At 36.2% G+C, this 23,386-nt stretch overlaps 1 protein-coding gene across 1 annotated transcript; it reads right to left on the reverse strand.

Moving 5' to 3' along the window:
* Nucleotides 1–22,174: 22,174 nt before the first annotated feature.
* Nucleotides 22,175–22,891, reverse strand: LOC113359783. The gene has a single exon (XM_026603363.1). It carries the CDS (start codon nt 22,889–22,891, stop codon nt 22,175–22,177), a length of 717 nt encoding a protein of 238 aa, XP_026459148.1.
* Between the last annotated feature and the right edge of the window lie 495 nt (nt 22,892–23,386).

Below are 23,386 nucleotides of genomic sequence, written 5' to 3' on the forward strand. Positions count from 1 at the left end.
ATAAACCCTAGGTTTTGATAGATTTCAGTTTTCGATCTTATACCAACACTTGTTAGTCGAAATCGGAGACTAGATTTATTCTTGTTGTTCTTGTTGTAGATTTATTAGGGTTTTCTTAACTTGGAAATTGATCTTTGGAATCACCCAAGTTTACTTACGGAAATCAGGTTCACGGACTCCTTATGTGCACGCATACTGATTGTAAGTTAAAACCCTAATCTACAAGTTTGTGTTGATATTACTTTTACCTAGTAATTGTTGTTATCAAAATAAACACAAGATTTCCAAAACCTTGATTCACATCTAAAGGGAAATGAAACCGGTGTTTTGTGTAAACAAAATATCGAATCGTAACAATCGTGTTGTGTGTATCTTCTAAAGAGAACCTTGGATTCTGCTAGAATATTTGTGTGAAGAATTTCTAAAGAGAATCGATATTCTTCTAGGAGTTCTACAAGTGCTGAAGAAGGTATTACATCTAGTCTGAATAGGTAGTAGGAAATTGGTGTGACAACTTATAATCAGTGTGTGTTTATTCTGGACTAGGTCCCGGGGTTTTTCTGCATTTGCGGTTTCCTCGTTAACAAAATTCTGGTGTTTGTGTTATTTCTTTTCCGCATTATATTTTATTTATATAATAGAAATATCACAGGTTGTGCGCTAAGATCAATCAGTCCTTGTATCCGGACTTTGGGTTGTTGAGTGAATTGATTGACACTTGAACATTGGTCTTTGGTACCATTCAATCATCTTATATTCAATAGGGCTCGCAAATCCCTATTTGCTGATTGCAGATTGAATCAAGAGATAGAGATATAAAACTCTTTGATATACTTTTTATAGATTAAGTCTAACTGTCTAGTTGATTCTCTTGAAAGTGTATTGGAGTTTGTCTATTCAGATTGCCAAACGAAATATTGGGTGTGGTTGTTAGACCCCCGCTTTTTCAATTGGTATCAGAGCAGGTAAACACGCTAAGACCTCATAAGTCTGTGTTTGTAGCAATCTGATTCTATGGACAAAGGTGCTATCTCTATAAACGTACCACCAGCCTTCGATGGCACAAACTACATATGGTGGAAAATCGCTATGCGAGCTTTTCTTCAAGCACGTGATTTTCAAACATGGGTATATATAGTTAATGGCTATGATGCTCCCGTTGTGGCAGTTGGAGATGTAAACGTTCCCAAGAACATTGGTGAATACAGTCCTGCCGAGATACTTGTTTAAAAGCAAAATTCCGACGGTTTGAATGCCATCATACATGCCATTACCCCAGATCTTCAGCACCATGTGACTATGTGCAATAAGTCTAAAGATGCTTGGGATATCTTAGAAACCGTATTCGAAGGGAATGCCGCAGAGAAAGAAGCAAGGATTCAAAATCTAGCTTCTGACTGGGAAAACCTTCGCATGTCTGATGATGAAACCTTTGATGAGTTTAACCAAAGACTTTCTCAAATAGTTAACTCCTCATTTGTGTTAGGAAGAACTATTCCGAAGAAAGATATTGTGTGCAAAATTCTCAGGTCTCTACCATCAAGATACGAGTCTAAGAAACATGTCATTGAAGAAGGAAACGATCTTTCGACACTCTCCATAAATACTCTTGTTGGAAAGCTAAAGATCTTTGATAATGAACACGCAAGAAAAGAGGTGCTTTCTCTTAAAGCTGCAACCAATTCTGAATCTTCCAAGGATAAATCTGGTTCGCCAGATACTAAGGATGTTACTCCACGACAATTTAGAAAATTCTTGAGAGACAGGAAAAAGAGTTTTTCTAAAAGTGTGTCATCTCCTAAGGATGATGTCTAATGTTATAACTGTCGTGGTTTCGGGCACTTGTCTTCAGTATGCCCTATCTGGAGCCGTAGACAATCGGTATATGCAGCAGATTTGCCTACTCTTGATGATGGACCTGAATATTATAATCCTCAAGAGCTCATAGGCGAGATTGCATTAGCTTCTGGAAAAATTCTTTCGGATACTGATTCTGATTCTGACGAAGAAGTGTTCCATGTTGATCCAGTTGCTAATAATCTTCTTAAATAATGTCATCGGAAACTTTCGGAAGCTGATGGTACCATTTTTAGTGAGAAAGTTAAATATGACAGACTTCGTAGTCGGAATAAAGACTTGCAAGACCAACTTGATTCTAGTGGTGCAAGAGATTATCTCGACGAAATACGAAAGCTTAAAGAAGAAATTGCCGAAGGTCGAGATCGGGAAATTACTCTTCAAGCAAAGCTAGATAACTTGGAAAACATTGAGATGAACTTTTTATTTGATTCGGAACGAGAAGATCTCAAAGTTCAATGTGAATCATCCAAGAATGATCTAGTTATTGCGCTTGAGAAGGTCAAAAGTTTGGAAGAAGAAAACTTGAGCTTAAAAGAGAGTTTATCTAGAAATAGCAGCTCAGATAAATTAACCTCGATATTGGGAGCATGTAGAATTCATCGTGATACACGAGGATTGGTCTATGAAGGAATATACGCTCCTAGTATTTGCAAAGAGGTAAAATTTGTCAAAGCTAAATATTCTTCTCAGCCAAAACCTTCCACGGTTGACAAAAGTAAAGTATCTCTACCAACTACGGATGGCGATAAGAAGAAATATTTCCAAGCTCCAAAGCAAGCACATACACATTCAGGTAATACTAAACATAACTTTTTCCATTATACTAAACATTGTTTTTATTGTGGAAAACCAGGTCACTTGCAAAGGAATTGCAGATTTCTTAAACGAGATAAAACCAGATATGATTCTGTTAGGATGACAAGATTTGATGTTCCAAACTGGAGAAAAACTGAGTCTCGTAATATCAGTTCTTTCAATATTCCCCCAAAGAAGTTTCACAATTATATTAGGGAGAAAAAGAAATACGTTGCTCCAAAAGCTGCTCAGAAATGGGTACCAAAGAAGACTAATAAAGCAACGAGTACTATTAAGAAGGATCTCCCAGACAAGAGTTTGACAAGGGATAACATCTTAAAAAGGTATGGAACATTTATTGAAAGTTTCAAGGAAGTTTTTAAATTCCTAGAGTCCATGCATGATTTTGTTTCGAATACCTGTAGTGAGCAAGATTTTGCTCACCTCAACACAACCTGATTGTGTTGAAAGTGCATCCTCGCCAAGAAGCCCTAATAAATGAGGTGAGGATTGCAAAAGAATTGGGGTGCACATATTAAGTTGGGAAATTTCTGAATATGTGGAACAATTTATTGTTTCGAGCTGAGTTTAACTCGCTTATATATTCCTCGAAACATGTGTTGGTAAGCTTTCGCTTCAATCAAGTTTATCTTTACCTAGTGACGAAAGTCATGATGTTTCAATCATTTGGAAATTGCTTTGACGAGAAATAGTGTAACAACTATATAACGTCCTCTAAGAATGTTTCAATGGTTGAAATGAGGGTTTAGATCAATATAACCAATGATGGATATAAGCATTGTGTGGAAACACATATGTGCATAAGTCTTATTCCTTAATCCAAAGTTTGCGAACTTTGTTGATTGAGAGAAACCGAAGGAATTGGCTTTGCCAAGTCCGCGAACCCAGTTTGCGAACTCAGTACGCGAACTGTCAGAAGTTCTTGTACCGAGAATTTCTGCTGGGATTCCAAATTTATTTCGTGAAGTTCAAGTCCGCGAACTCCGCGAACTGGAGGAAGTCTCTTTGCCGAGATTTTCTGCTGAGTTTGGAAACTCTGCCGGTTTCCTTAAGTCCGCGAACTTGTTTGCGAACTTGAGTGGGTTATGATCTAAAGATGTGCTATGAACATGAAACTTAAATTACTAAGGAATGCAGTATGCAAACCGTGGCTATAAAGTTCATGAGCCGATTCAATCAAATCGAATCATCTTTGTTTCAATTGTATCTTGTGTAGTTACATAAGATCTCATAGCAATTGAACAACTCTCTAACTAGTTCGTATTGAAGTCAATTGAACTAGTTATGGTGAAGAAGAATATGGTTAATATGAAAGTGATCATATGGCTAGATACCACATGTATGAGTCTTAATTACCTAACTTGATTTGTGATTGAAATTCTTAAACATAAATACCACATGTATGAGTCTTAATTACCTAACTTGATTTGTGATTGAAATTCTTAAATATAACAGGTTAGAAGCAATTATCAAAGCCATGGATGTTGGTTTTTATTGTCAAAGAAACTTTTTCATACTATTATGGTAACCATTCTTGGTGTAAATCCTTGTGGAAAAGTTTATTCTTCCTTCTAAGCATATCAATTCTTGTTTATACAAGTTTGTATCTTAGAAAAGATGATCACAATACTTGATCTTCATGATCACATATTGTGAATTGTTACCACGAGATAGTTATAAACTTTTTAGTAACATGATCTCATGAGAGACTTTCAATGATTGGTTCTTAAATCATATCTCCTTGTAGGATTTCTAAGATCCATTATAAATCCTTCTCTCTGGAGTAAGGTCGCTCTTGTTGTTTTTTCGGGAATGACATCAAATGGGGGGAGAGTTCTTTTGAACTTGTGCTTAGTGGTAATATCTTGCGGGGTGTGCGGCTGTGGAATTTTATAGGGGTTATCTTGTATCTTAAAACTCCTTGATGAATGCATTTAGATTCGGCTTTCTGATTGCATCTAAATTAAGTTGGTATGTAGTTTTTTTCTTTTAGTCTATGAAACGTCTCTTCTCGGAAATTTCATTAGGATTGCCAATTCTATTGACAAAAAGGGGGAGAATTAATGTGTAGTTCTACTACATATACATATTATTTTCGGATCATTGTGTAAGGGGGAGTGGTTCCATGTGAGATGGAGTATTGACTAAGGGGGACTGATACATATCACCTTAGTATTATTGTCAAAGTTGTGATACAATGAAACTTTGATGCTGTGTAATAATACTATGATGGATCTTCAACAAGTACAGTATGAACACATGAAGAGTTGAAGAACCAAGGAGATCAAGCTTGTTGTTTTTACTTTTAACAAGTACAAGCCATATGTAAAATGGTTTTGTCACTAAAATTGACCAAGGGGGAGATTGTTAGAGCACTGCTCGGTTGAACCCACTAGTGTTGGTATGTCAAGTTAGTTTTCAATTTTAGTTGCCAAAATGCATTCTTGATTTAGCATACTAAAGATAGTTTCGGACTAGATTAGGTCTAAGAAGTTGAATCGAAGCTATCCTTAAAGGATGAAGATTGGAGATTGAAGACTACAAGAAGACATTAACAAGTGCTTCATAAACAAAGGTATGTTATTGATTTCATTTGGATTCTTGTTCAATTCTACCTTTATAATCTATCAAGATAAATGCTCACTCTGTGGAACAATTCCAATGATGGTAAATGTACATTTATGTATATATACTTGAGGTTATTTGATTCATGACCTTGGAGACAATAGCCTTTATCCTTATAAAGAATATCATGTTATAGTGAATGAGCTTATGAATCCAACGAGCCAAGAATCACTCAATTCCGAGTTATAACGATGAAGTTATGAGTGATTTATTAAAGTAACAATTACAAGTGTTGTTGTGATTGTTACATTTCGTTAGTAGGAAACAATCCATGGGTTGTTTGCAACAGTTCACGGACTTGGGGCCAATTACGTGACTAAAAGGCATTTTTGGTCAAATTGGTGATGTTTTTTTATCTAGGCAAGATGACTATTGGTCCAAACATTTTTGATTACCATATTAAAGTGTTTGTGGTTCCTTCCTAATTTAATTTGTGATTTATTCACAAAAATACAATTTGCTAAATTAATTATTTATTTAATTATTTTGGCAAGAGTTGTAACTTAGGAAAGACTCCCTTATTTAAGAGAGTCTTGAAAAAGGAACATAGCTTTGCTTAGCTTCCAAGATATTGTTCATTATAAATAAAGGGTTCGTGAGTTTACACGTTTTTCATCCCTTGGGAAAATTGGCATAAGCTCTGCAGGTTGTTTTCCACGTCTTCCGTTCTTCGTGAACGAGAGTGATATAAAAGTCTTTGTATTGGGGATCATAAATCCAAGTTGGATTTAATCTTCGTGATTGATCATACAACTTGTAATCTAAGTTTTTCACCTCTTGTCTATTCTAAGGTTTTCTCTTCTGATATAAAACCATTCAAGAGTTGTTGATCATAAACCCTAGGTTTTGATAGATTTCAGTTTCCGATCGTATACCAGCACTTGTTAGTCGAGATCGGAGACTAGAAAGAAAAACTTATTTTGAGGCATCTCGTAAAAATCCTTGAGAAGTTTTAAACAAGATATCTATAGATTTATTCTTGTTGTAGATTTATTAGGGTTTTCTTAACTTGGAAATTGATCTTTGGAATCACCCAAGTTTACTTACGAATATCAGGTTCACAGACTCTTTGTGTGTACGCATACTAATTCTAAGTTAAAACCCTAATCTACAAGTTTGTTTTGATATTACTTTTACCTAGTAATTATTGTTATCAAAATAAACACAAAATTTCCAAAACCTTGATTCACATCTAAAGGAAAATCAAATCGGTGTTTTGTGCAAACAAAATATCGAATCATATCAATCGTGTTGTGTGTATCTTCTAAAGAGAACCTTGGGTTTTGCTAGAAGATTTGTGTGAAGAGTTTCTAAAGATAATCGGTATTCTGCTATGAGTTCTACAAGTGCTGAAGAAGGTATTACATCTAGTCCGAATAGGTAGTAGGAAATTGGTGTAACATCTTATAATCAGTGTGTGTTTATTCTGGACTAGGTCCCGGGGTTTTTCTGCATTTGCGTTTTCCTCGTTAACAAAATTCTGGTGTTTGTGTTATTTCTTTTTCGCATTATATTTTATTTATATAATAGAAATATCACAGGTTGTGCGCTAAGATCAATCAGTCCTTGTATCCGACCTTTGGGTTGTTGAGTAAATTGATTGACACTTGAACATTGGTCTTTGGTAACGTTCAAGTTAATCCTCTTATATTCAATCGGGCTCGCAAATCCCTATTTTCTGATTGCAGATTGAATCAAGAAATAGAGATATAAAACTCTTTGATATACTTTTTATAGATTGAGTCTAACTGTCTATTTGATTCTCTTGAAAGTGTATTGAAGTTTGTCTATTCAAATTGCCAAACGAAATATTGGGTGTGGTTGTTAGACCCCCGCTTTTTTCAGATTCATCAGATGAAGATCTTGACAAGTCAGTCTCCTTGATCACAAGACAGTTTAGGGACCTTCTTTTGAAGAGAAGTAAACGGTTTTCCAGAGATAAAACCAGGTCATCAGTTAAACCTCATAACCGTGTTCCTCCTAAAAATAGGGATAATGATGAAAGTGACGATGAGGATATGCCTCAGTGTTATAAGTATAAAGGTTTTGTCCATTTTGCAAATGAGTGTCCAAAGCGTAAAAAATACACTGGGAACAAAGGTCTTGCTGCAACTCTTGATGAAATGTCTGACAACTATGATTATAATGAAGATGAAAAGTCAAGCGTTGCACTTCTTTGTGAAAATATTGACCATGTGGAAGAAAAAAATTGATCTACCTGTTTTTTTTGGAAACTTTTTTTTTCTTCTGATTTTTCAGGTTCCACTATGTGTCTAGACGCATACATATCTCGGGCGTCTGAATCTTCTTCCAGGTTGACATTTCCTTATTGTTCTCTCAGAGGTCATGAGTTATAAAAGTGTTTCAAGTTCAAACACAAAATGAGATATGTCAACAAACTTCAACGAAGAGAAAATCGATTGGCAAACAAGCTAAAAATTGTTCAAAAATCATTTGAGGTATGTAATCGCATCTCTTCTTCAAAGAAGTTAGTTTCCAAAGAAAATACTAGATCATTAGAAAACGATTTATGGTGTAAACACTATGAGAAACATGGCTCTATGAATTCCATTCGAAAAGGATACGGTGGACAGATTGTTATTCACCCCAGCACAACTTAAATTGTGTTGGTTTGTGCAACTTGTCTCATGTGCCTGATCGAAAGAGACAAAACTTTGCACACCTCAGGCTTTAGGAAAAGAAAATTCTTCTAGTTTGTTTTGATTTTCTTTTTTCATGTGTTTGCTCTGTGAGCATTGTAAAGTCTGGAATTCATGATGCTTTTCATATCTAACTGATATTGGAAAAGTCTTCCATGTTTAATCAATAAAAGAGGGTTAAAATGGACAATTCTGCTTTTTTTAGGGTAAGAGTTGTGCGTACGTGAATACTTTAAGTGTATAAAGGTTCCATAACCCTACATTCCTTTTTCCTTCTCTAAGAAACTCTTTTATCATAAGTCTGCTTCACGAGATTATCTTGTGATTTCCTCTCACAATTCCGATATGGATACTCCAATCATTATGTCGACTAATGGAAAAGATGTTAATATGATTGTTAAGCCATCAATCATGAAGGAAATAGTTAAATCTACGTTATCTCCAACTTTGAAAAGAAAAGGAAGGCATGTGAGGAAGCCAAGAGTTGTTTCTTCAAATTCCCAGAAGTTTTCTGACGTTCTTGAAGAGTTGAATGAAGCAAGTAAGGTAATTCAGCAAATAAAGGCTTTTGTGTTTAAGACTCTTGAAATTCAGAAGGCCCTGGTTCGGCATCAATCAAGAAGGTTTTTTGATATCAACTCCTTTCTTCATGAACCTTACGTCCCAATGGCTGTTGACGACAAGGAGTTCGGGGACGATAAAGAATTCTTTAAAGGTATTAATGTCTAGGAAACTTCTTATGAGAATTTATTCTTATGTTTTAAGAAGGATAACTAGGGTTGGAGTAACCATTATTGTGAGTACACATAGCTATTTCCAACGATTTTCATCTTGCAATGTTTTTAGATTTATTTATTTAAATTCTAAACGTTTATTTGGAAGATGATTTTGCAGTATTAATCTTTATGGTTTTATATATTGCAACTTGTTATGGGATATGTGTGTTTGCGTCCGTGAACTATGATTGTCCCATACGTGGACAAAAGTTAAGTCTTTCATATGTCGGTATGCAAATATTTATAAAAGATTGAATGAACTTTTGACAAACAAAAGATAAGCCTATTATGTCATTATGAAAATATTGATGGAAGATGGGATGAGCTTTTGTTTACAAATATTAAGTCTATTATATATCATTGTGAAATAGTGATAAAGAACATAATGAAACTTTGTTTATTCCGCAGTATTGATCTTCCCTGATCCATATTTTTATGTATATATTATGCGGCTCCGTAACTTTTCTTATGTGAGTATTTCCGATTAAATTAATCATGGGTTCTCTTGTGGTTAACTTAATTGAGTTTTTTGGATACAAGTTCATGTTCTTATGTGATTTGTTAATGTCCAAAAAAATCCTTCTTTTCTTGTGAAAGTAAGGTCGCTCTTCTTGTTCATTCAGGAATGACATTATATGGGGGAGAGTTCTTAATTGAACTTCTGCTTAATTGACAAATCTTTGTGGGGAGTGCGGCTGTGGAATATTATAGGGGTTACCTTATATCTTTATAAACTCCTTGATGAATGCATTTAGTTTCGAATATATGATTGCATCTACAAAAAAGTTTATATGTGCTTTTCTTTTGGTCATGAAGTATCTCTATGGAAATTTCATTAGGATCCCACTAATTTTCGTGCCTTTGCCAATTTTATTGACAAAAGGGGGGAGAATTAATGTGTAGTTACACTACAAATACATATGATTTCCGGATCATTATGTAAGGGGGAGTGGTTTTCATGTGAGATGAAGTATTGACTAAGGGGGAGTGGTACATATCACCATAGTATTGTTGTCAAAGTTGTGATACAATTGAACTTTGATGTTGTGTAATAATACTATGACACAGTATAAAAATGATTGAGAGCTATTGTTTTCTTACTGCTATGGCTACGGATGTTCAACAACGATGATGTTGAATTGAATACCTTTAGAATCATTGGAGTACTTGGAAGTGACGAAGATTTCGAGTAATGTTGAAGAACCAAGGAGATCAAGCATTTGGATGAGAAGCTATAAAGTTTATTTATTTTGTATTCCATAGTATTGATAGTTTTGTCAGTAAAACTAACAAAGGGGGAGATTGTTAGAGCACTAATCGGTCGAACTCGCAACGTTTCTATCTCAAGCTTGTTTGTCAAGTTTAGTTGCTAAAACTATAAGTCTTGATTTCTAGTCTACTTATAGCTAAGTATTAGACTAGGATAGTAAGTGTAGTTGAGCTCTAGAGTCCACGGCGTTTATCATGCGAAGACGAAGAACTACTCAAGGATATTTTGGAAATTCATCGACAAAAAGGTATGTGGAGACTTGAACTTATCTATCACTCAAAAGTCTATTTATTCTGTCTCCTATCTTGAGACAAAAAGTCGTATTGCTATATAGACTTTGATTATACACATTTGCTATTCCGAGCCGAGTTTATCTCGCTTATCTATTTCTCGAAATATGTGTTGGTAAGCTTTTGCTTTGGTCAAGTTCATCTTTACTCGTGACGAAAGTCATGTTGATTATTTCAATAACTTGAAAATCGCTTTGATGAAAAATAGTTTGTGAATAAAAACTATATAACATCCTCTAAGAAAGTTTCAATGATTGAAATGAGAGTTTATAATATGTAACCATCTTTGGATATAAACATAGTGTGTTCTCGCATTTGTGTAAAAGTCCAAAACCGGGAACCCAAAGTATGCGTACCCGTACGCGTACTGGCGGAAAGTTCACGTCCGTGAATTTCTGCTGGAGTTTGAAAGTAAAAAAAAAACTCAATCTGGTTACTTAAGTACGTGTACCTGTTCGCATACTTCCGTAGGTTACTTTATAAAACCGGTTTTTTCATGAAGTAAAACATTTATATAATAAGGAATACAATCTATGCAAACCGTGGCTATAATGTTCATGAATCGATTCAAGTGAATCAAAACCAATTTTGTTTCGATTATGTCTTGTATACTTATATGAGATCTAAGCCATTGAAAAACTCTCTAACAAGTTCATTTGAGTCATTTGAACTAGTTATGGTGAAGATGAATAAGGTTGATATGAAAGTGCTCATATGGCTAACCATAGGTTAACTATTGTTGAACCAACTAAGTGTACACGTTTAGGTACGGTTACTCAAATTTAAATGAAGTCACATTTCATTTGTGTATAACAAGGTAAGTTATATCTAACAGTTGAAAGATATTAGCTTGAATCTAATCAGTTTTTCATCTAATGGTAAATATTGAATGCTTTGTTACCAAGGTAACTTAGATTACAAACCGTGATTTCAAGACTATATAAAGGAGAACTCTAACAACTGGGAAACCTAATACCCACACCTCATGTGTGATACTAGTTGTATAAGCTAGAGTTGATTCTTCTTTACCTTAGGTTTTTCATGAAACCTTGTAGGTTAACGACTTCATTGGGATTGTGAAGCCATACCCAACTATTTTCTCTGTAGTTGCGTGATCTGATCTTGTTGTTTCTATTGTAATTGAGTGCAATCATAAGATTGGCTTGAGATTTATATCTCCGATAGGCAAGATTTAAAAGTAGTCACAAACACCTTCGTCTCGTCGTTTGTAATTCCACAATATCTTGTTTCGCTAGTCGATTAAGATTATTGTGAGGTGATTGATATTTTTAGATTGTTCTTCGGGAATATAAGTCCGGTATATCAATTGGTTCCTGTTCACCTTGATTTATCAAAAGGCGAAACAAAACCCGTAGGTATTTATGTGGGAGACAGATTTATCTATTCCTATAGAGTTTTCTGTGTGAGACAAATTTGTTTATCAAGTCTTCAACTTTGGGTCGTAGCAACTCTTAGTTGTGGGTGAGATCAGCTAAGGGAATCAAATGCGTAATATCATGTTGGGATCAGAGACGTAAGGAACGCAACTGTACCTTGAATCAGTGTGAGATTGATTAGGGTTCACTACAGTCCAGACCGAAGTTAGTTTGTAGTAGGCTAGTATCTGTAGCGGCTTAATACAATGTGGTGTTCAATCTGGACTAGGTCCCTGGGTTTTTGTACATTTGTATTTTCCACGTTAACAAAACTTCTGGTGTCTATGTTATTTCTTTTCCGCGTTATATTTTGTTATATAATCGAAATATCACAGGTTGTGCGTTGAATCGATCAATTGGTAAATCCAACCTTTGGTTGTTGATTGAAATTGATTGATCCTTGAACATTGGTCTTTGGTACCGTTCAAGTTATCTCTCTTATATTCAATCAGGATCGTAAATTATTATTTGTTTGATTGCGGATTGAATTGAGAGATTGAGATATAGCTCTTTGTCCATACAGATTGAGTATGACTGTCTAGTTGATTCTCTTGAAAGTATATTGGAGTTAGTCCATACATATTGCTAAGCGAAATATTGGGTGAGGTTGTTAGACCCTCGCTTTTTCAAGACCCGGGTGATTATCATCGCGTTGTTCTCATTTTCTGTACATGTATAAGTTTTATCATCCATTCTCATGCTTTCATAAGTCTGCATAATTTATTCTCGGTAGTAATTTTCTATCTTTGCAAATGTATATCTGAGATAGATGAAACGATATACATGGTAGTAGGGTGATTCTTGAAGTATTCCTGTTGAGATAAGGCAACATGCACCTATGTGCTCCACCTTGCAACTATTGTGCCGTATCTTCACTCTTGATATCTGCATAAAGGGTGAGTAAAATGAAGACCCCAAAGCCGAAAATAAGTGACCACTCAATCTAGAGTTTAATTTGATTTTTAATTACCTTAGTTCTACATCGTCCTTGTTATGTGATATTTGGATTGATTGGCTGTGGAATTGATCCAATATATATACTGTTGTGCGCATTAATGTCCTTAATGTAATGATGATATTAATACACCACCTTTCCTCATCATATTTTTTTAGTTTAGAATTCTTTATCGTCCTTTTATTGTCCATTAGTGGTTTATAAACGATGATGCATGCATAATTTTTATGAAATTATAAATAATGAATTGCATTATCTGAAAATTTAATTTCACTTGCACCGAACCATTTGAATGGTCAGTTACCACAAATGCGGAAGTCTAACAGTGGAATATCCATGGGCACTTCCCACCCACCCATTTTGGAGGATTTACATACATGTTCATATTGTTATCGAACAATTGGAAAGAATCTCGTTACGGCACGGGAATGGATATACATCAGAAAGAATCTCCGATCCTTAAGTTTGTTATTGTTTTTGTGCAATTGAATCAATGGATGTTGTGGTCATAAAATGGATGATATATTTTTTAACTAAACATTTACTTTATCTTCTTAAAATTCAAATTTATCTTTTAGGATATGTCTCCCATGAAATGATCAAGTGTTCAACAATTGTTATAGTGTTTGGTTAGGGAAAAGTAAACCATGTTTCTAAGGTCAAATTTAGAGTTTTGTACATAGGATTTTATGGTGGTTGATTTTAACTGGGTTTGACGTAACAGGTAGTGGAATCCCTGTGTCAATTACTTGAATCTGCATATGCATGGTTAATTTTGAAAATGTTAACCTTAACCAAAAACCCATTTCATTAACTACACTTATTTTTAAACTGGATAAGATAGGTACTAAACAAATCCATAATTTCATTAATGACTGAAATGCAGTATCTTTTGGTTGAAAATATAACTTATCAAATAATGGTGTAATACTGGAAAAGGCCACCTAACTTTCAAACATGCATCACCATAAAATACGAACACAGCTTGAAGATAACATCACAAATCCTTAAAATGATTGTTGGCTTCATCATTTCAGTGATAGGGGGTGACCACACATAGGTGAATCTTAGGACTTTGCCAGCGTGAAACTCTTACTGTCGTATTTATTCGGTTACTAATATACCAAAGGAACGTAGACATAAAGGTCTTATTTGATGTATCGATTAAAATTCAAAAACAGTCAAAAGACACATTTTAAAGCATGGTTTATAGGCATGCATTATATTTCTCTATGAGAGATTATCGTGTTCGGGTGTGTACAAACTATTTCGTATTCGGTAATGATACAATGAAATACTTTGCAAGGATCATACATGAAATAGCGTCACATATATGCATATCTCTATAACCTTGCACTCATATTATGTTTTCATATCAACTAAAAGTCAAGTCACAATCACAATCAAAAGGATGTTATTGTTGTACTAATATCCAAATCAGAGGCCTTCGTGTAAACATACTTATAAGTTATAAAGTCTAGACGTACTGCATTTTGCGATCTTCCATGCCACAGAGAGTGAAGTACAGTAAGGACCAAAGACACTTAAAGATAGAAAACACTAAGCAATATAATGATCTCCATATTTCGCACCAAAAATCGCAGCGAACCAACATATCCGAGTCTTAATGTGAACCGCCAAGGTTTTTTATTTCAGCTAAGTACATGAACTATTAATCACTCCCTTTTACAAGATGAAAAAGTACCTTATGTGAGAACTTCTGGGTAGACCACGTTATCCGTTTCGTCACCCTTTTTGTTCGCTGGCAGCAAGAGGGAAATTCTTTTTGCAGCTATGCATCTCGGGAGCACCACGTAAAGCTGGCCATGGCTGAAAACTGGGATTCTCAAATCGATGCCAACATATTTTACGGATTGACCTTGTGATTTGTTAATTGTCATTGCATAAGCCCACTTTATGGGAAACTGTCTCTTTGTCATTCACGCTGCAACATCTGACGCATATGGTGTCAGGGAAATACGGGGAATAAAAACCACCTCCCTGGCTTCATCTCTTGTCAATGTTGTCGCAAAAATCACATAATACATGCATATTTGCACCCTTATCCTGGTGTCGTTACACAGTCCATTGGTTGGCGCGATGTTGCGAAGCAGCATAACAGGGCATCCAACTTTCAGGTTCAACTCAATCAGGGGGGATTCTTCTGGTTCAATGTTTCATTTGCAAAATGTGCGGGATTCTGGTCATTGAATCTGGCGGATCCCTTGTCCATATTGTCCTATGGCTTGTCCGCGGCTAGGTATGAGTGGTGTTTGCCTCGATGACTTTGCAGTATCAACTGGTTGATTACCATCACATCATCATTCCGGGGGCACAAAAGCGTTCTCTCGGTCATATAGCTTGGTGTGGGGATGCTCATTTCCTTAATTCCATGATATGCGGTCGATATAAGATCTTTTAGATCTTTATATCTTTTTATGGAAGGCGGTAGACGAATTTTCGGCTCTGGATCCTCTCCTACCTGCAATCAACGTTTAATGTTCAATCATTCTGGAGAATTTGAATAGGTTAGTAATACGGTTCAATTGAGAAATGTATAGTCACTTGTGAACTGTAAAAATATGAAGATGCTTAATTAGATTTCAAATAACTTAACCTATACACCGGAACCTGATTTGGAATCATTACAATAGAAATGATGAGTTACAACATTATTATCTATTATTAAAAATATGCAACTACATATTGAAACTCTAGTCCAAGAATATGGACATCTAATATATTTGCAACTCATGAACTGTGTTCGAATTCATAATGAAGGTACATGGCGTTCATAGAAAACTTTAGTTGATGAGAAACTATGTTTTGTTATTTAGTTGGTTCGTTTCTGGGTTAAGTAGTTCACTATGTGAGTTGAAAATATGTTGATTTCCATTGGTTGACATTAAATTATTTTTATTTCATCATTTTACATTACAGTGTACGAAAGACTAGGCATACCTTTATTAAGTAATCAACAAACTCCATGTTCTCCGCATCTCCGCTTTAAAGTATCATATTGTGTATAAGCTTTAGAACATTTACACCTGTCCACAAATAAGAACTTCACACGGATGCAAACACAATTTCTTCTCGGCTACCCCTTGGGACCACTGGTAAAGTTTGTTTGAAATCTCCACCCAGCACTATGGTAATTCCTCCAAATGGTTTGATGTCTCTTCTCACGTCTCTTAGATTTCTGTCCACAACTTCAAATTTATGCTGCATGTCCACCTCATCCCATATTATCAATTTTGTGTTTCAAAAAAGTCCCCCCCCCCCCCCCCCCCCCCCCCCCTCCATTGATTCGTATGGGATATTGCATTTGGATTCCTCTGTAGGATTCAACGGTATCTTGAAAGTAGGATGAACGGCGCGCCCACCACTTAAGAGCAGTGCTGCTACACCGCAAGATGCCACCGTCAAAATGATGTTACCTTTTAATCTACATTTTGCCTCCATAGTGTTGTATATAAATGTTTTGCTCGTTTCTGCACTTCCATTCAGAAAGAAAGTTTTCGTAGCATTGTTTTCCACCGAATCAGTTATCAGGTCGAATGCCATTTTTTGTTCTGCGTTTAATTTCTATATATTTGAAGACACAGTCATTTCATTGATACAGAATTGCAGTTGGCGGTTCTCCCATATCAGTCGATTGTCGATGACTTGGCTCCACTCTCCAGTAGGTTTCGGCATTGTATCGAAGTCTTTCAGTTTCTTTCCTCCTTCGTGTAGTATCTTTTATAATAGATAGATACCATAATCTAAAACATGTTCCTCAGTTGGATTTTTAATCCCATAAAGTTTGTATATCACATATGGTAGATCATCGCAGATGTACCTTCCAAATGTCTACCATAAAACTTTTGGTCGTATTGGAGAGCAATGTACCAGTATAATTCCAAATAGCTGCCGCAGTTGATGACCGGTTTTGATTACGGCTGTTTCTTTCAATCAATTTTCCAATTCTCCATCATCTTCCAATAAGCCCAGTTCTATACACGCCGATTTGAATGTCAATTGATGCTTCCGAACTCCATCTTTTGTTGTTGTTATCAAGTCTTTAAAAAAGTTCATCTGCGTCTGGTGGGACGAAATACAGCCTACCAATTGCAAATCCTTGTTTTCGAGGTGACCACACCAATCTCCTCTTGCTCCATACACAATGCTCTGGGAATTCTAGGTAAGTATATGTCGGTGCGTCAGAGGTGTAATGGGTAGTATTCAAAGTAACCCATCAACGTCGTTTTGGTATTTGTGTTGTGGATTGTATCACTGAAACTGGTTTTTCGGGATTGTACACCATATTTTGTTGGCCTGGCAGGTGCACTGAAAGGTACTGCACCTTTTGGTTCTCGTCGTGCAATCTGTATCCTACAAGACGCATGAATGCCTCTGGTGTTCCGACATATCTAGCATCGAAATACTGTCTGATCTTGTTGTCACCGCCAGCAACCATGGTTGTCCTATCATGTCCCTTGTAAATATATTTGTGTATATATCTTACCGCCAGTACACTGGCACATACCTCCACATTGATATGGCAGTTAAACATGCGTGTGAGGTGTGGGTTGTATGAGACGATATCCATATTCGTGTATGAGTTGTTTCGATAGCGAAATACTCGTCTATCATTGCAGCGTCTGTAGATCGGATACCCGTCGTAAGGTAATGAAGTAGATGTTGAATATTGTTTGAATAATTCTTTGTGCACCTACCCTCATTCATGCAGAATGCATCTGGTTTCCTTGAACCACACGGTCCATGCACCATACATTTTTGGATTGTCTCAAAGAGAAGAGGATCCTCTACCTCATTCGGGAATTCTGCGGATATTATAATTAGTAGTATACATTGTATTGATTGAAAAACAAGAATTTGATTTCTTTCTTACAGACTGAAAACAAGACAGACCTACATTTATACATGTCCTGACTAAGACAAGAGATGGTAGAACAGGACAGGCTGTGGACAGCTCACACTCAGCCAATAAGGATCATTTCTCACACACTCAGACACACGTGAGAACTCTATGAGATTCTCAGTACTATTAGCCCCCCTCAAGCTGGAGGTTGTTACTAGAAATTACCTTCAGCTTGTCTCTGAGTGTAGAAAACCGTGGTCCTGCCAGTCCCTTGGTGAGAATGTCTGCAATTTGATTCCAAGTTGAAATGTATGTGACCTGAATGTTTTTGTTCTGAACAAGTTCTCTGACAAAATGATAATCAATGGCCAGATGTTTCATTTTACTATGAAATACTGGATTAGATGACAGAGAACTGCACTTTGATTGTCACAAGATATCAATGGTGGAGCAGGAAGCAAGAGATGAAGATCTTTGAGTAGCTGACAAACCCAAACAATTTCAGCTGTGGTATTGGCTAGAGACCTGTATTCTGATTCAGTGGAACTTCTTGAGACACTACCTTGTCTTTTGCTAGACCAAGTAATTGGATTAGGACCAAAAAATATACAAAAACCTCATGTAGATCTTCTTGTATCAATTGATCCTGCCCAGTCAGCATCACTAAAGCCATGTAATGTAAGAAGACCTTTGGAAAACAGTATACCATAATCTAGAGTGCCTTTGATGTATCTTAGAATTCTCTTGGCTGCAATAAAGTGTTGATCAGTAGGAGCTTGCATATAAAGACATACCTGATTCACAGCAAAACTAATTTCAGGCCTTGTCCAAGTAAGATATTGTAGAGCACCCACTAATGATCTGTATTCACTTGAATCTGCTAATGGAGTACCAGCTGAAGCAGTGAGTGAAGTAGAGAGTGAGACTGGTGTACTGCAGGGTTTAGCACCAGTCATATTGAATTTCTCCAATAAGTCCAAGGCATACTTAGTTTGACTAAGAAAAAGGTTGTCTGAATTTCTTTTCACCTGAAGACCAAGAAAATAATGAAGAGAGCCCAAGTCTTTGATAGGAAAGTATGTCTTAAGGTGATTGATAAACTGAGAAATATACACAGTTGAATTCCCAGTGATAATAATGTCATCTACATAGACCAGAAGAACTGTAATCCTTGATCCAAACTTTTGAACAAATAAGGAAGCATCTGCTAAGGAGGGTTTGAAGTCATGAGTGAGAAGAATTTGTAAAAATTTATCATACCAAGCTCTGGGAGCTTGCTTCAGACCATATATGGATTTATGTAGTTTACATACATAATGAGGCTTGGTTTGATCAACAAAGCCTGGAGGTTGTTGCATATAAACATCTTCAGCTAAATCCCCATGTAAGAAGGCATTACTAACATCTAATTGTTTCATTACCCAGTTGAAGTGAACTGTCAATGAAATGATTAGTCTAATAGTTGTTGGTTTGGCTACAGGACTAAAAGTTTCTGTGTAGTCAATTCCTTCTTGTTGATGAAACCCTTTGGCCACCAGTCTAGATTTACATTTATCTAAAGAACCATCAGCCTTATATTTGATTCTAAATACCCACTTACAGCCTACAACATTATATGATGGATCTGGTGCAACAAGTGTATATGTGCCTGCATCCTTAAGGGCTGTATGTTCTTCTTCCATAGATTGTTTCCATTGAGGTATTCTTATTGCCTTAGAATAACAGGTAGGTGTTGGTGGTGGAATATCAGAGGTAAAGTTTGCTGATAGAACATACTTTGTATTAAAAACTTTGGGTTTAAAAATACCTCTTTTACCCCTTGTTACCATGGAGTGAGAATTAGCCAGTGAAGAAATACCAGGAGCTGAAGTATGTTCAGAAATAGTTGTAGTGGATGCATCAGATGGCTTGACAATGCTTGAAGGATCAGTAGATAAAGTATCAATAGATGCAGCTGGTGAGGTTGATGTTGCAGGTGTTGGTGCAGATATCTTGGCAGATGGAGTTGTAGAAGCAGTATCAGTTGGTGCTGATGAATTTGTAATGTCAGGAAGTATTGTATCTGAAGATCTCAATGGGAAGAAAGTCTCATTAAATACTACATGTCTAGAGACATATACTTTCCCTGTTTTAATATCTAAACATCTGTATCCTTTGTGCATAGAACTGTAACCAATAAAAACACAGTGTACACTCCTTGGTTGGAGTTTATGTGTAGTGTAAGGCCTTATCCATGGAAAGCATGATGAACCAAAGGATCTGAAGAAGGAATAATATGGTTTCTGTCCAAACAACTTTTCAAAAGGAGATAAGTAACCCAAACTTCTGACAGGCAGTCTATTAATAACATAATTGGCTGTATGAAAATAATCAACCCAAAATTTTTCTGACAGACCTGATTGAATTAAGAAAGTTCTCCCTGTGTCTACAAGATGTCTATGTTTGGATTCAGCCAGTCCATTTTGTTCTTGAGTGTGAGGGCAAGAAACCTCATGAATAATTCCATGTATGCTAAGAAATTCTTGTAGTGCATTATTTATGAATTCCCCTCCTCCATCAGTTCTGATTTTAACAATTGAAGTATGCAGTAACTTTTCAGTCATAGATTTGAAATGTAGAAAAATATCTTTGAATTCAGACTTTTCAGACAAAGGAAATATCCAACAGAATCTTGAATAGTCATCTATGAGATTAACATAATATCTGAAACCACTTGAAGAGATTACAGGACTAGGACCCCGTAAGTCCATATGCACTAGTTCTAGTGGAGATTGAGCCCTATGTGAAGATAGAGTAAAAGGCAATTTATGACTTTTCCCTAGATGACAATCATTACAAAATAGTGGTGTTTTGACTAAACTAGACAGTTGCATATCTCTGCACACTTTTTGAAGTACTTGAAATGATGGATGAGCCAACCTTTGATGCCAAACTGAAGCTAAATTCTTGTTGCTAAAGAAAGCTTTATTCTTAGTAGACTTGGCAAAATTCACTGGATATAATCCTCCTTTATGTGGTCCTTGTAAAATGATCTTCCCAGTTGAGTAATCCTTAACAACAAAACCAATAGAATCAAAGGTAATAGAACAGTTGTTATCACTAGTGAATTTATGCACTGATAATAAGTTTTGAGATGATTTTGGAACAAGAAGTACATTGTTTAGATTAAAAGAATGAGAGGAAGCTGTTTTAGACACATGACCAATATGAGTAATTGGCATACCTTCTCCATTAGCTGCTTGAATCTCATCTGCCCCTTCAAAAGATGTTGCTTCAGGCAATTCAGATTCATCATTAGTGATATGACTGTTTGCTCCAGAGTCAGCATACCAAGGATTTTCACCCATGATATTGGTTGTAGCAAGCATGGCACTGAGATTGTGAGGAGTATAGTTGTTCTGATAGGCAAAATTTAATCTGTGTCTGCATTCCAAAGCAAGATGACCAGTTTTGTTGCAGATCTGACAAATCTTGTCAGTTATTGGTGGTGGAGCAGAAGAAGAAGGAGCTGAACTATAGTGAGGTCTTGGATTGAAATGAGGTGATGATGTTGATGTAGAAGCAGAATGCATCTGAAATTGAGAATAACCTCTTGGATAAAAAGATTGGGGTGGTCTGATGTATCCAGAATATGGAACTGCAGGTCTTGAAGAATTATGATAACCTCTGCCATTACTTCTATAATTTTGAACAAAAGGTCTTGTAGCAGCAAATGCCTTTGAATTGGCCTCAGTAAGTAAGTTCTTTTGCTTATTTGTAACAATTATTTCTTCAGTAAGAAGCAGATTATGAAGTTCCTTTGAAGAGATTGGTGGATTGTGAATACGAATAGATGTACAGAAAGAACTATAATCTTGGCCTAACCCATTGAGTATAGTAACTACCAATTCATCATCATGAATTTGTGAACCAGCAGCAAACAATTCATCTGTTATTTTCTTGATTTCACTTAGGAAATTAGAAACTGTACCTGACCCAAGTTTTGTGGATTGAAGTTTGAGACGAAGTTGAATTGAATGTGTAGAGGAGCTTCTTGCATACCTAGAATCAATATTATCCCATAAATCTTTTGAAGAATCAGCTCCAACAACATATGGAATTACAGATTCAGAGATAGACATCTGAATCCAGAGTACAAGAGTAGTATCATCGTCATGCCAAGCTGTATAACCAGGATTGACGCCATTATTGAACAGATAAGGTGGACATGGTAAAGATCCATCTAGAAAACCATCGACTCTGTAACGTCGCAGAAGTGGTAGAAGAAGTGATTTCCAGGTAAGGAAATTGTCATCCTTGAGTTTGTAACTGAGTATTTGTGAAATTTGATTGAGAGGAACTTGAGAGATTCTTGATTCATATGCTTCCATTGAAGGAACAAACAAGAAAGTAATGAAAATAGATTGAAAAATTGAATTGAAGTAAGATGATTGATTAAAGTTGTGATTGTATTGAAGAAAATAGATCTGAAAATTGGTTGATAGGTTGAACTCCATTAATGGCTATTGCGGAAGCTTTATCTGATAGCATAGTAGTACACATTGTATTGATTGAAAAACAAGAATTTGATTTCTTTCTTACAGACTGAAAACTAGACAGACCTACATTTATACATGTCCTGACTAAGACAAGAGATGGTAGAACAGGACAGGCTGTGGACAGCTCACACTCAGCCAATAAGGATCATTTCTCACACACTCAGACACACGTGAGAACTCTATGAGATTCTCAGTACTATTAATAATATCCACCTGTTCTGGTGTGCGGATCTTATCATCTTTGTCCAAGAAAATCAGCGCGTACACATGGGGAAAGCCTCTCTTTTGAAACTCGATTGTGTACACATGTGCCACTGTGGTGCCAAATACTCTGTTTTCTTGTATCTCATTCATTAGTGCTTTACGCTTCAAGTCAAACACTCTAGCTACTAAATCAGGCCTTTCGTGTGGTTGTTGGTTCGGGAACAAAGAACCCCTTATTTCTTCCCAATTGGGATTCTTTGTCACAGTGAGAAAGATATCTGGGTGATGGTTGTACCTGGTGATGGACATGGAATCCTGGTATATCTCGTACATATATCGAGGACCACCTGTGAATAAGGATGGTAAGATCAATGGTTGTCCGGCTTCAGCAGGATTTTGATTGGAGGCAACAATCTTGTATATTTTCTTGTAATTTTGAGCACGCAATTCAAGTTGACCATGTTCCATCCATTCAAGACGATTTTGTTCAGTGGCCTCCCATGCGCCGACAATAAATTCTTGAAAAATTATTTCTCCTCTAAGAATTGTTGAATATTCTCCCACTCTTGGAGATATTCTGTAGGCATAATAATCCATTTGGGTCAGTCGTTTCTGCATGGTTTTTTGAGTTCAACATTCCAACAAACCATGTCCGGCTCCCAACCCAACTCGCTGTATGGGAACAAAAGAACATACTGCAAAGGAAAGTAAGACGGATGGCATTCACTAATTCTTTCTAGATAGCGACTTCCTTTCAGGTGCATCACAATGTCAAGTACTCCTCATTTTATGGTCCCATCTCCGGTTAGAATAATAGATACCTCATCTATGGTTGGAAGGTTATGTCGCCTCTTATCTTTGCCGCTCTTGAATTGGATGGAAACATTGACATCCTTCTCAGTCGGCGGTACCTCATTCGAAATTTTATACGACTGCTTATATTTCTTGACAAAAGCATTATTTTCCAATAAAACTTGTTGTATGATCTTCAGAACCTCCTCATCTAGCATTGGTTTGTCTTGCTTACGTTTAGGTAACGCGGCTGACAGATCGTAAATGTACAGCTGGGAGTATGTTATGGGATTGTTCTTT

This window comes from Papaver somniferum, chromosome 3 (assembly GCF_003573695.1).
Source record: "Papaver somniferum cultivar HN1 chromosome 3, ASM357369v1, whole genome shotgun sequence".
Lineage (NCBI taxonomy): Eukaryota > Viridiplantae > Streptophyta > Magnoliopsida > Ranunculales > Papaveraceae > Papaver > Papaver somniferum.